This window comes from Cebus imitator, unplaced genomic scaffold (genome assembly GCF_001604975.1).
Source record: "Cebus imitator isolate Cc_AM_T3 unplaced genomic scaffold, Cebus_imitator-1.0 Scaffold82, whole genome shotgun sequence".
In the NCBI taxonomy this organism is placed as follows: Eukaryota; Metazoa; Chordata; class Mammalia; order Primates; family Cebidae; genus Cebus; species Cebus imitator.
In genome coordinates, this window is record NW_016107397.1 from 3,860,492 (window position 1) to 3,874,427 (window position 13,936).

Sequence of the window (13,936 nt, forward strand, 5' to 3'; positions counted from 1 at the left end):
TCACCCAGGCTGAGATGTAGGGGCATGATTTTGGCTCACTGCAGCCTCTGACTCCTGGGTTCATGTGATCCTCCCACTTTAGCCTCCCGAGTAGCTGGGACTACAGGTGTGTGCCACCACACTGGCTAATTTGTTTTATTTTTTGTAGAAACGAGATATCGCTGTATTGCCCTGGCTGGTCTTAAACTCCTAGGCTCAGGTGATCTGCCTGCCACAGCATCCCAAAGTGCCAGGATTACAGGTGTGAGCTACCATATCCACTCTTGATTGTTGATAATCTTTAAAACAGTAGCTCTCATTATTCCTTGGCATGTAATTTGTACCACAGAGGCATGTAATTGGCACCACAGAGGAGGTCAAGGATGCAGAAGCATAGTTCATGGGTCTAAAACAGGTTTTGACCTCAAGACGGAGAGAAGGGAGTTTAAAATCTTGTTTAATTAGAGTCTTAGCGGTTAATTTCTTTTTTCTAACAGAGGTACACAAAGTATAGTTTCTAAGCTGAATGATGACAACATTGCAGAATAAAGAAGGTGAGTCAAGAGTGAGGGACCTTCACTTTCTACATTTCTCTCATTTTTCTCCTTTTGGACATCCTTTCCACCAAAGGATGGTTCAGGTCCCATTATATTCTGTGCCCACTCTGGTGAAATTACTACTCTGCTAGATGCTTTGAATGAAAGAAATATGACTTAAAAACAGTCCTGCTCGAGGAATGTATGAATTCATAGGGAGAGAAAAGGCATCTAAATACCTATTATAAAGTTGAATGTGGTAAATGCCACCAGCTATGTGCAGAGTATTAAGGAAGCTCAGAAGAAAGATATACCTGGGAGGATCATTATAATTTTTATTGAGGAGATGGCATAAGAGCTGTGAATAATTTGTAGATTTTGACTAGTTTTTAAAAAATTGTTCTTAATTTTCCATAAAATTTTATCTAAAGTAAAAATGAGCAAATTATACAGTTTCACATTTGGATAATTCAGCTTCCTGCATGTTTATATTTATCACCTTTGACTTAGTAGTTCCCAAACCTGGAAGCATATCAGAATCAACTAGCCTTGTAAAGTTCCAGATTGCTAGGCCTCTCATGTCAGACTACCTCATCAGCATCTCAGGGCTGGGGAGTGGAGTAGGCAGCAAGAAACCCAGGAATCTGAATTTGATAAAAGCTCTCTCCATATAATTCTGTTATGGCCAGTCAAAGGGTAATGTTTGGCAATCTCTGTTAGATTGTATGTTTCACAAATTCCACTTGATCACATTTCTTTCAGAATGTGGAAAGGGACCAAAGAGAATCTTTGCCCCACCTGCACAAAAATCTTACAACCTGATACCTTTTAGCCCTAACTCACCCAAAAAGGAGACCCTGGGGATCAGTTCCCCAGAGACAGAGGCCAGGATAAGCCTGCCAAAGGCCAGGTTAAAGAAGGAGGAAAAAGCAACCACAAACAATGCTTCCAGCAGGGGCCAGGAAAAAAAAAGAAAGGCACAAAACAACAAGCAAGCAGAGAAGAAAGAAAAGGTATCAGTCACATTGGTGGGCTCTGGTAGGACATTTCCTCATCCCTGCCCCTGGCTCAGGCTAAATAAGCAGTCTTTTCACGTTGGGAAAATATACCCTGTAGTTTCAGGTTACTTGTATTCCTTTTCTATTTTTTTTCTTTCTATTTCTTTTTCTTTCTATTTTTTTTTTTTTTTTTTTTGCTCATAGTGTTCCTCTAATAGAATTCCTTCAAGAGTTCTAATACTAATACTAGTTTTGTTTTGTTTTGTTTTGTTTGNCTCAGAGAGGTCAAAAATGTTTTGATGAAAGAATTTAGCAGGAAATAATGAGATGAGGTGGGTTAGAGATGGGAGTAGAAGTGGAAAGAGATGTTATACACTTTTCTGTTTCCTTTGACTCATTTACTCCCAGGAGATCTGGGATAGAGTACATGGCCTCTTTAGGTATGCTGACTGCATGCTTTCAGTCTTCCAAACTTTACTGCCTCATCTAAAGGAGGCTTCCCTGACTGTTCAGAGGGGAAAACCATGGACAGATTAAGTGGTTTTCCTCCCCTACCCTTGTCTCTGCAGGAAAAGTCAAGTCTTACCAATGCAGAATTTGAGGAGATTGTCCAGATTGTGCTGCAGAAGTCCCTTCAGGAGCGCTTGGGTATGGCATGTAGTAAGAGAAAAAGGGTTTTAGTTAGGCAGAGTGACTGTTAGACCTGAGAAGGTAGAGTTAAATCTTACAGCTTCTCTCCTTCTCTCCCATCTTCTAAGTAAGGTAATATTAGATGAGACTTCAACATATTTTAAAAATACTTCATCTTCTATCAACAGGACTATAAACCACCTTAGATAAAGGGTACATATATTTTAGAAAAAGTAGATTACATTGACTTCAGAATTTAAATATAGTCTTACCAAACTTTTCAAGCCATTATGGGGTTTTGTTGTTGTTTCTTTTGTTTACTTATTTTTTTTGAGACGGATTCATGTTCTGTCACCTACGCTGGAGGGCAGTGGCGTGATCTTGGCTCACTGCAACCTCCGCCTTCTGGGTTCAAGAAATTCTCCTGCCTCAGCCTCTTGAGTAGCTGGGACTACAGGTGCATGCTGCCATGCCTGGCAAATTTTTTGTATTTTAGTAGAGATGGGGTTTCACCATATTGCCCAGTCTGGTCTCAAACTCCTGAGCTCTGGCAGTTCACCCGCTTGGCCTCCCAAAGTGCTTAGGATTACAGGTGTGTGCCACCGTGCCCGGCCTATAATTTTTTTGTGTACCCAAAATTATTACCTGACCATCCTGGAATGAGGCACATCAATCTGGAAAGGCTTACAGAAAGATATATATATATTTGTAGTTTTTCCTGAACATTTAAATAGCTAAAGTTCTGTGATATGACCGGAGGTCAAAGGTAGGCTCTTTCAGGCTGCAGGGAGAAGACACTTGAATGAAAATGTTAGGGAATAATAGAATGATTGTTTTATTGCTTCTCTGCTTATAGTATTTTGTTTTGGGAGGGACGGGATCTGGCCTTGATTTTGCAGAGACTTCTTGTGCCCAGCCCATAGTATCTACTCAGTCAGACGAGGAGCCAGGAATTACTGCTTCTGCTACTGATACTGACAATGCTGATGGGTAAGTTTATCTCAGTGAGGCAAGGTGAACACAGAATGGACTACACATTGGTAAATCATGGTCGGTCAGTCTCTCTATCTGTTTGTCTGTCTTTCTGGTCATTTATCATATTTCTATAGATTTCTCTCAGCTCAGGAAAGATGCCTGTTTGATTTGGGAAAAATAGGCAAGTAGATTTATGAAATGACCTCAGAGGCCTTACAGAGCCTAGGATTTGTCTGTCTTTTACTTTTGGGTTTTTTCAAAAGAAGAATTCTGCAGTTGCTTTCTTTTTACCTTTCATTAAAATAAAATCTCATTTTCAGAGAGGAGGTACCACATACTCAAGAGATTTCAGTGTCTTGGGAAGGTGAAGCTGTCCCTGAGATAAGGACGTCTAAGCTAGGCCAATCAGATCCTGCACCCTCTGAGAAGAAATCCAGTAGACTCTCTTTAAGCAAAAGAAAGAAGGAAGCTGGTAAGTACAGCTTTGAAGCCTGGCTCAAGCACTTGCTCTGGGAAATTAGGTAATGGGACCATAGGCAGGCTGAGAATTTTCAGCCCAAGTCTTGAAACTGTTAGGCTGTGATTCTTCTTCCTTCTTTCACTGACATTTACTATCCACAAAGATTGCCTTCTTCATCTCCCCACCCCATGTTTTCTTTTTTCTTCCCAGGAGATGAGAAGGTGGAGAAAACTCAAAGTGGACATGAGCTCAGACAGAAAGACCAACTAGAGAAAACAGTTCAGGATCATTCCCAGATCAGGGACCAGCAAAAAGGAGAGATAAGTGGTTTTGGTGAGTTCAGCTCGTTTGGAAAACCTACTTGGCCTGAAAGCTTGAGATAGAGCAGAGAGGCAGGGTTAGGATGTTAGAGAAAACTCTGCAAAGAATATAATTTTTTTTTTGAGATGGAGTCTTGCTCTGTCACCAGGCTGGAGTGCAGTGGCACAATCTCAGCTCACTGCAACTTCCGTCTCCCAGGTTCAAGCGATTCCCCTGCCTCAGCCTCCCGAGTAGCTGGGAATACATGCGCATGCCACCACGCCTGGCTAATTTTTTTGTATTTTAGTAGAGATGGGGTTTCACCATGGCCAGGATGTTCTTGATCTCCTGACTTTGTGATCTACCTGCCTCAGCGTCCCAAAGTGCTGGGATCACAGGTGTGAACCACTGCACCCAGCCCCAAATATAATATATCCCTCACAGCTGTTTGTTTTAAAATATGCTGCTAAAAGAATGATTTCATTCATTCAGTCATTCACATAATCCATAGTTGTTGGGTCCCTACTATGTACAAAGCATTTCAGATGTATCCCAGGAAGAAAACGAAGACATGGTCAGAAAAGTAATAGAAAAATCAGGAATGGTATCACAGATGTCAGGGGAGAAGAGATGCCAGGTAGTCCAGGTCAATAAACCATTCCTGTTGTTATAATAAAGAAAGAAAGAGGGATGCTCAGCCATTCAAATGCCATCATAAAGAAGTCAAAGAGGATAAACATAAGCTCAAGGATATCACGGAGGAGACTGTTAGAGGTTTGGTTATTACCGAAAGGGTTGGTAAACATGAATGGCAGCTTATAGCTGGTTGAGGAATAAACACTTTTTCAATTAGTTTAAGAGGGAGAAAATAGTAGATTAAAAAGAATGGGTGCAGAGTTGAGGGAGGCCTTTTTATTTTGTAACTTTAAAAGAGAGAGACTTGAGCATACTTACATGCTGAGGGAAAATTATAGAGAGGGCGAGATTGAAGAGATGGGAGTGGAAAGAGATTCAGAGGATTTATTCATCATCTTTAGCCTTCAAGATTAGATCGAGGCATGGTAAGGATAGATATGAACTCATTTATTCTTTTAACAACAGTTACTAGTGTCTTATATTTTGTGCCGAGTGTTGCACCAGAGGCCAAAATACAGTGAGGAACAAAACTGACAACACTTCCTTAAGAGAATTTATAGGTTTAATATATTAGATAATAAATATATTACATGAAATAACCAAGGTGATAATGGGAAATTTTATGACAAGAAATAAAGTAGATCATAGAATATACTAGTATGTTCAAAAATTCAAAAATACCAAGGCAGGAGGATCACTTGAGGCCAGGAGTTTGAGGCCAGCTTGGGCAACACAGTGAGACCCTCATTGATACAAGAACAAAAAAATAACCAGGCTTATGCAGGCATCAAACAAGATAGTCCAGGTCAATAAACCATTCCTCTTGTTATAATAACATGGTATCATAAGGCACTGAGGTATAAGTCTAATTTGAACAACCGGGTGGTCTGGAGTTCATACTACCCTAAGGGAGTTTCTTTCTAGGTAGAGTCAAAAAGGAAACTAAAAGGTTTTTCTTTTGGTTTTCTGTGACTATATAAATTCAAATGTGCTTTTTGAGAACTTTTGGGATACTGACCTGATGTCTGGTTAGCTCAGATAAATTGGTGTCATTAGATTTGTGTTGCTCTATTTCTTGTACCTCTTAGAATTACTGCAAGGGGCTGGGCACAGTGGCTCTCGCCTGTAATCCTAGCACTTTGGGAGGCTGAGGCAGGAAGCTTGCTTGAGCCCAGGATTCACGTTTAGCCTGAGTAACATAGTGAGACCCCCGTCTCTATAAAAAAGAAAAGAAAAGTGAATTTATATTTTAAAAAATTGAAAAAAAAAATTACTGCATGGACTAGATCTTAGGCAGGCAGATGGGGTTTCACCCTCTAGGTGGTGCTTGTGAGTTGAATTGTGATTGTGGATTTATCAGCCTCCTGCTATATAAATAAACCATTCTTTCTGTTATAGTTACCAAGGAGAGGTGAGTGCTTCTGCGGCAGGAAGGAGTATTTGAATACAATTTGCATGAAGTACAGGGAAGGAAAAGAGCAGAGTGTCATGAGAAGAAGTAAGATTGGGCCAGTCAGGGAGTGCATTTCTAAGGAAACGGTATTTCATCTGGAACCTGAAGGCAGAATAGAAGTTATCCAAGTGAAGAAAAAGTTTTAGGTAGGGTAAAGTGTGGCATGTTCCAGATACTAAAAGAAAGCCAGTGTGATTGCAGAGTTCAGAGAGCAAAGGGAGGCAAGGTGGGAAAGTGGCTCTGGATGACTGGAAAGAGGGAGGCAATGGCTAGGTCAAAGACCGTGTACAGTGTGAACATGTCCTAAGTACAGTGGGAAGTCACTGGTGGGTTTTAACCAGGGAAGTGACATCTTCAAATTATTGTTTTAAAAGGAGCCTTTGGTGATTAATTGGAGATGGAGTATGAGAAGACAAGAGTAGACCAGTTAAGAAGTTAATAGTAGGATTAGGTATTTTGGTGGCTTCAATTAGGATGATGGCTGAGCACAGTGGTTTACACCTGTAATCCAAGCACTCTGGGAGGCAGAGGCAGGAAGATCACTTGAGCCCAGGAGTTTGAGGTTGCAGTGAGCTATGTTCATACCATATCACTCCAGCCTGGGTAGTGGAGCAAGACCCTATCTCAAAAAAATAAATATTAAAAAAAGATAAAAATAAAATGGATTAAGATGATGAAAGTAGAGAAAGAGAAAAGTGGATGGTTTTAAGGTATGTTTTGGAGGTAAAATTGTTAGAAGTTGGTAATGAATCAGATATTGGAAGGCTGGAGGCAGGGAGGATATGTCAAGGATGATTGGTTTCTGGCTTGAATAGTTAAGTGAAAGAAAATGGGAAAGAGTAGAGGAAGAACAAATTTGTGGGATAAGATCAAGCATTCAGGTTTGGGTATGTTTAGGCTTGAGATCCTTGTGAGACATCCAGATGAGATGTCAAGAACAAAATGGCTTAGAAATCTGGAGCCCAGAACAGAGGCTGTAAGTAAACAGCTGTGTGCTGTCAGGTATGAAAATAGATTTCAAAGCCATGGGAATGGGTGAGCTTGCCTCAGAAGAAAGTGTATTATGGGGAGAGAAGGCCCATGACTGGGCTTTGGTACCCTTGACATTTAGAGATTGGAGAACAAGGAGAACCCAGCAAAGGAGACTCGGGGGAAGCTGCCCAAAAATGGTGGGGAGGGTGGCAGGGGAATGAGGCATCACAGAACCTAGGAGGCTAGTGTTTCAAGAATGAGTGGTCAAGTGAAATCCTCTTAACGTGTGTCTGTGACATCAGTCTTTATTATAATAGAGCCACATCTGGGCACCAGACACAGTTTTCCAGAGCATATTACCTGTTCCTTTAGGTTACTTGAAACTTTTTTAAAAAAGTACAGTGCTGTTAACAATATCATTCCAAGCCATAAATTTCCAGTTCCATATCATTGTAGTCATTTTTTCCTACTCATTTTCTTATGAATACTTACTGCTTTAACAGCTAATAATTTGTATTATTTATCTATATTAATTTATATGATTCCTGTCCTCTCTTCTTACTTTTTTTTTCTAGTCTTGCTAGGCCATCTCAGTAAACATCCAAAATTATCATTGGCAACTGTCACTTAAGACTAACACATTATTCCCAACCAGTACTTTGTTCTTCAAGATAAGGTAATTGAGGCTGGGTGTGGTGGCTCACCCCTGTAATCCCAGCACTTTGGCAGGCTGAGGAGGGTGGATTGCTTGAGCCCAGGAGTTCAAAACCAGTCTTGGCAGCATGGCGAAACCCCACCTCTATCAATAAATACAAAAACTTCACTGGGTGTGGTGGTGCATGCCTGTAGTCCCAGCTACTTGGGAGGCTGAAGTGGGAGGATCACTTGAACCTGGGAAGTGGAGATTGCCGTGACTCAAGATTGTGCCACTGCACTTCAGCTTGGGCAACAGAGCGAAACTGTGTCTCAAAAAAAAAAAAAAAAAGTAGTTGTGAAAGTTCTCTCTTATATGTGATATTTTGAAAGGAACCATATGCAAATCAGCTTTTCTGAGGGATGATTTTGGAAGGATAGGATTAGGGGCCATCCCTTATGATCAGGTATTTAAGGTAAAATTTGGCAGTGGGAGAGAGTGAACTACTAGAGAAATATATTGGTTGATAATGTTAAATAGGGAATATATAGTGATACCTATGTGTCTGTTACGTGATTTTTCTCTCTTAACTCAATTGCTTGAGTGTAGGCTCAGAAAAGGTGGAGAGAGGATTCATACCAGTTGGTGTTTTGCTATCTGGGTGCAAGGAAGGACTGTGGGAAAGGGAGCTGAAGGTGTCTACAAGAGAATCCAAGTACGTGTCAAGTAATCAAACCTGGGTGGAACAGAGGGAAGAATGGAAATTGCTTCCAGATGGAAAGGATGGTAGGGGCAGTCAGTTGGAGAGCTAGATAAAATGAAAGTTGCTATAGGAGTCTTTGAGCAAGTGAGGTGGAAGGATGGGGCATTTTTGTAGTGAGGATGTTTGGATAAGTGGCTCAGAGGGTGTGCAGTTCCTGCAGATGACTGGGTGGGGCACGCAGGAGGTGGAAAGGAGAAGACTGAATCAGATGCCAGCATCTCTACAAGGGAGATGAGAGGCAGGTATAGTCCAATGGCATAGACCTCAAGGGAGGAGGGGTTTTTATAAGAGTTGGGGAGTAGTAGCAATGGGAATAATGATAATGCTGGCCCGGCTTTCAGTCTCGAGAGACATGGGGAGTGTGAGAGGAACAGACTCCACTTACAGGGCTGCAGGTGGGGGTGGTTTGGGTGGGGCAGCGTCGTTAGTGGGTCTCCAGGCTTCAAAAAGGAGATAGAAGTTCAGAGATGAGGTTGAGGATATGTGAACTTTTTCGTTGCTCAAGTCAGTGGAGTTTCCAAGACCACAATGGAAGAGTTTCGGTGGGAGAGAAGAGAGGCTGAGGGACATGAGTCAGCTTAGGAGAGGTGGAGGTTTGGAGAGTAATGGATAAAAGGAAGGCTTGGCCTTTGAGCAGGGCCCAAAGTTAATAGATGATGGAGAAGTGATAGGCTTAATCTGTGTCTTTTGGAGAAGAGTGAACTCAGACACTGTTGGTCCTAAAGGTTGCAACTTGGTGATTTGGCGACAGGTAAATCAGTTGAGATTTGGATAAGAACTCTGGATGTTGTGCACAAAAGAGATGCTGGGTAGCCCTTCAGAAGAACTCAGTAGTGTTATGCCAGCAGAGAACAAGGCACTAACTATCTGGAAAGATGCCAGGCAGCCTTCTAATTTAAGAACTGTCAATACAAGAAACATTCGTTTCAGCCTTGCGGTAAGGAGACACAGTAGCCTAGTACAGGAAAAAGATTAAGACATGAGACTTGAGTTCTAAGTTCAGCTCTATCACCATGTTACCTTTTTGAGCCTTGGTTTCCCACTTACAAGTCAGGGATCAGGCTGGTTGATCTCTTATGTCGCTCTATATGTGATTCTGGGAGTTGGGAGGGTTATGCTGATTTTAGTTGAATTAAAAAAGGAAGAGCATATTTTTAAGTCTCTTATTTCATTTTTCCCTTCTCACAGATCAATGTCTGGTCTGGGTCCAGTGTTCCTTCCCAAACTGTGGGAAATGGAGGCGGCTGTGTGGGAACGTTGACCCCTCAGTTCTCCCAGATAATTGGTCCTGTGACCAGAACACAGGTAGAAAAGACTGGAAATGTTTTCGTTCAGGTTTTATTGTTCCTCCTTTTCTTTCTCTAAACTTATCATTTAGATTGAATACTGCATAAATACAGTTAACACCCAGGGGGTCTTTGTAGTGCTTGGGAGAGAGGAAGGAGCTGCCTGTCATATGGAGATGAATTTGGGCAGAAAAGTCTGGAGGAAGATGCCCTGCAAAGTGATCTTGGGAGGGGCCTGGAAGCTAAACGTATGAGCATTGGTCTGTCCCTGTCAATCCTGATTACATTGATATTGGGTTGGTGGATAGGGAGGGATATAGGATTATATGGGGGAAAACAGATGAGAGAGATCTGGTATACTTAGAATTCTAGGACATTTGAAACTAGTTGGAAGAGATGATGATCTAGTCCAGCCCAATTATTTTACAGATGAGAAAACAGAGTCTTAGAGAAATTATCTCATGGTGCTCCATAGATGGGAGCATAGTCAGACACACAGGAGTGTGAGCAGGAGCGTGGAATTTCTTTTTACAGTATAGAGTATGAAGAGGCAGCACTCCTACTTCCACTGGTTCCAGCTGCATTTTCTCCATGGGTCTTTATTCTTCCTCCGTGCTGATCCCCCAGGTGCCCTTTTGGTCCCACCTGCTGCATATATCAATTTCCTTCTTGTCCTCATCCAGCTCTTTCTCCCAATGAGTGTCTTCCTGTTCCTTTATTCCTTCTGTCTTTTGGCAGACATGGAGTATAATCGCTGTGATATTCCTGAGGAGACCTGGACGGGGCTTGAGAGTGATGTGGCCTATGCCTCCTACGTCCCAGGATCCATCATTTGGGCCAAGCAATACGGTTACCCCTGGTATGGCACTATGACATAGAGCATCCCTCACAAACTTGGGAGAGGTAGATTCAAGCAGGGAGGGAAGGAAATGGAAACATCTGTAATTGAAATGGTTCTGGCCTTAGAGCATGGGATGAGAGAAAAGATAAAGTACTAAGCCTGGAGGCTTTGAAAGAGAGTGTTTTCTGGAGGTTTCAGCATGGAGGTAATAGCTCCCTGTAAAAAGGGTCTGATAGTGCTACCCCAACTGGTAGAAAGAAGAGGGTGGATCTGAGGCATTCAAAAATACTGAGAATGGCCGGGCATGGTGGCTCATGCCTATAATCTCAGCACTTTAGGAGGCCCAAGTGGGCAGATCACCTGAGCCTAGGAGTTTGAGACCAGCCTGGCCAACATGGTGAAATCCTGTCTCTATTAAAAACAAAAATTAGCCAGGTGTGGTGGCACACGCCTGTAGTCCCAGCTACTCAGGATGCTGAGGCAGGAGAATCACTTGAACCCAGGAGGCAGAGGTTGCAGTGAGCCAAGATTGCACCACTGCACTCCAACCTGGGTGACAGAGTGAGTCCCCATCTCAAAAATAAATAAATATAATTTTTTTTTTTTTTGAGATGGAGTTTTACTCTTGTTACCCAGGCTGGAGTGCAATGGCGCGATCTCGGCTCACCGCAACCTCCGCCTCCCGGGTTCAGGCAATTCTCCTGCCTCAGCCTCCTGAGTAGCTGGGATTACAGGCACGTGCCACCATGCCCAGCTAATTTTTTGTATTTTTAGTAGAGACGGGGTTTCACCATGTTGACCAGGATGGTCTCGCTCTCTTGACCTCGTGATCCACCCGCCTCAGCCTCCCAAAGTGCTGGGATTACAAACTTGAGCCACCGTGCCCGGCCAAAAATAAAAATATTGAGATTGAGACATACAAAGTAAAGATAACAAGGACAAGTGGGACAGTTTCTTCTTTGGAGATGTCCCTAGTCAAAGATTTTGTTCTTAAGATTGTGGGATGGTTCAGAAGGATAAGATACCTTCACTAGGTATATTCTGCGCTCCTGTGTGCATCAGTGGAAGTCCTTCCTCATCTGAGTCATTCAGCAGTGACCACCAGAGGGGGCTGATGGGATGGGAATCTATTTTTTGGATTTTTTCTTTTTCTTTTTTTCATTTTTTTTTTTTTTTGCAAAGCGTACTGCTGCTGGCTGAGTGAAGTGGCTCAAGCTTGTAATCGCAGCACTTTGGGAGGTTGAGGTAGGAGGATTGGTTGAGCCCAGGAGTTTGAGATAAGTCCTGGCTGTATAGTGGAACCCCATCTCTGCAAAAAATAAACAGCTGGCTGTGGTGGCACACGTTCCTGTAGTCCCAGCTATTCAGGAGGCTGAGGTGGGAGGATCACTGGAGCCTGGGATATCGAAGCTGCAGTGAGGCATGGTTGCAGCACTGCACTCCAGCCTGGGCAACAGAGTGAGACCCTGTCTCAGAAAAAAAACAAAAACATACCGCTCTTTTCTGTGCATGTACATTGATGAGATTGTGTTCTGTTCATCTAACCCCTTCTTTTCTGTACCCTACACCCAACTACCTTCTCTAGGTGGCCAGGCATGATAGAATCTGATCCTGACTTGGGGGAATATTTTCTTTTTACTTCCCATCTTGATTCTCTGCCGGTGAGTTTCCTGGTTCAGGGTTAGAGGAGCCGAGGCCAAAGTAAAGAACAAATCCATCCTCACAGATGTACAGATTAGAGACATAGACATAGCCAGCAGACGCAAGTGAAAACACCTTACTAGGATGACAAACACAGAGATAAGTACTCACACATACAGTAGAAACAAACTTGTGTCTAATTAAATATTTATCCACTGTCAGGGGATTAGTGGTTTTGACAAATATGCTTTGGCTAGGATTCCTGAGGTTAGAATGGAAAAACAATTGGAATGAGGGTAGGGTAGATGAGTCAGGCTTCGAGGGAGCATGTGAGGCCCAGCACCTCCTCTGGGTGAATTCCTATTCTCCCTGTCTGTTCTGGCTAGAGGAGAAAAGCAGAGAGCAGGACAGGAGGCCATAACGGGACCATCTTTTATTTCAGTCTAAGTACCATGTGACATTTTTTGGAGAAACAGTTTCTCGTGCGTGGATCCCAGTCAACATGCTGAAGAACTTCCAGGAGCTGTCCCTGGAGCCATCAGGCATGGTGAGCACATCTTGGGATTCTGTTGTGATACAGAGAACTGGAAAATGAAATCTTCCTTTTATTAAACCTGATTTTCTCCCAGGTTAAGCCATGTTGGGGAAAAGTTCCAGGTCTGACCAGGTGTGCCAACGGTGAGATAATTCATGAAGGACTCTTCTTGCTCCTGGGATTGCAGCGGGGCAATGATTTTTTTCAGTCCCCTTCCCTGCCTGCAGACTGGGGCCATTCTGAAGATGAGGTTTTTCTGCAGTTTAGCCAAAATAGGTGTGGCAGAAATAAAGGCACAGATTAACTCAGGATTTCTCAGTCTCAGCACTATTGGTGTTTCAGATGAGATAATTTTTGGTTGTGGAGGGCTATCCTGTGCATCATGGGATGTTTAGCAGCATCCCTAGGCTCTAGAGGCATCTAACCAGCAGCAGCCCCCACCTCCACCCTCTGCCCCCTGCCCCGGTTGTAACAATCAAAAAATTACCTCCAGTAATTGCCAGGTGCCTTCTTAGGGGCACAGTCTACCCGGCTGAGAACCATTGGATTACCAAAATCCTGTTTCCTCCCTGTAGTCACTTTGGGTTTGACCAGCCTTGCAAATGAGCAGAGGCCCAGTAGCTCACAGGCCTTAGAAAATCAAGCTGTGAGTATTAAATCAAACAGCTGGATCTAAAGAAACTTGTCAGAAACTTCAAAGTGAAATCACCTGAGTTCCTATAATCCTCTTTTCAAATTTCTACAGGATTCACTTTGGAGATGACACCAAAATGTTGGTTGAAAATATTGCTAGGGCCAGGTGTCGTGCCTCACACCTGTAATTCCAGCACTTTGGGAGGCCGAAGTGGGCAGATGGCCTGAGCTCAGTAGTTCGAGACCACCCTGGGCAATATAGTGAAACTCTATCTCTACTAAAATACAAAACATTTGCTGGGCATGGTGGTGTGTGCCTGTAGTCCCAGTGGGAGGCTGAGACACAAGAAATGCTTGTATCAGGGAGGTGGAGGTTGCAGTGAGCTGAGATCGCATCATTGCACTCCAGCCTGGGTGACAGAGTGAAACTGTTAAAAAAAAAAATGTGTGTGTATATATATATATGTATATATATATATATATATATATACACACACAGAGAGAGAGAGAGGGAGGGAGCGAGCATGCGTGCATGCTAGGAATTGGTGAGAGGTTTATTAGATGGCAGTGGGGGAGATTATGTCTGATCCGAAAAGATTAAGAATAGGAGCATCGCCGGGCGCGGTGGCTCAAGCCTGTAATCCCAGCACTTTGGGAGGCCGAG

General features: G+C 42.9%; 2 protein-coding genes across 6 annotated transcripts in view; one reads left to right on the top strand and one right to left on the bottom strand.

Moving 5' to 3' along the window:
• The first annotated feature begins 608 nt into the window (after nt 1-608).
• The window catches only part of ZCWPW1 (zinc finger CW-type and PWWP domain containing 1), an 18,285-nt gene continuing 4,957 nt past the window's right edge, over nt 609-13,936 (top strand). Inside the window, exons 1-10 of the mRNA XM_017533608.2 lie at nt 609-1,528; nt 2,083-2,161; nt 3,016-3,133; nt 3,439-3,590; nt 3,789-3,911; nt 9,525-9,641; nt 10,361-10,481; nt 12,049-12,124; nt 12,547-12,655; nt 13,614-13,655. Of these exons, the coding sequence (XP_017389097.2) occupies nt 1,241-1,528; nt 2,083-2,161; nt 3,016-3,133; nt 3,439-3,590; nt 3,789-3,911; nt 9,525-9,641; nt 10,361-10,481; nt 12,049-12,124; nt 12,547-12,655; nt 13,614-13,655 (1,225 nt within the window). The 5' untranslated portion in view covers nt 609-1,240. The remainder of the gene's footprint in view (nt 1,529-2,082; nt 2,162-3,015; nt 3,134-3,438; nt 3,591-3,788; nt 3,912-9,524; nt 9,642-10,360; nt 10,482-12,048; nt 12,125-12,546; nt 12,656-13,613; nt 13,656-13,936) is intronic.
• LOC108308003 (paired immunoglobulin-like type 2 receptor alpha) overlaps nt 12,594-13,936 on the bottom strand; it is a 36,400-nt gene continuing 35,057 nt past the window's right edge. For 2 of the 5 annotated variants that reach the window (XM_037740309.1, XM_037740308.1), the window contains one exon: nt 12,595-12,895. In XM_037740309.1, coding sequence (XP_037596237.1) covers nt 12,713-12,895 — 183 coding nt within the window. In that variant the 3' untranslated portion in view covers nt 12,595-12,712. Of the gene's footprint in view, nt 12,896-13,936 lie in introns of all 5 variants that reach the window. The other 3 variants (XM_037740312.1, XM_037740310.1, XM_037740315.1) reach the window with 3 other exon arrangements.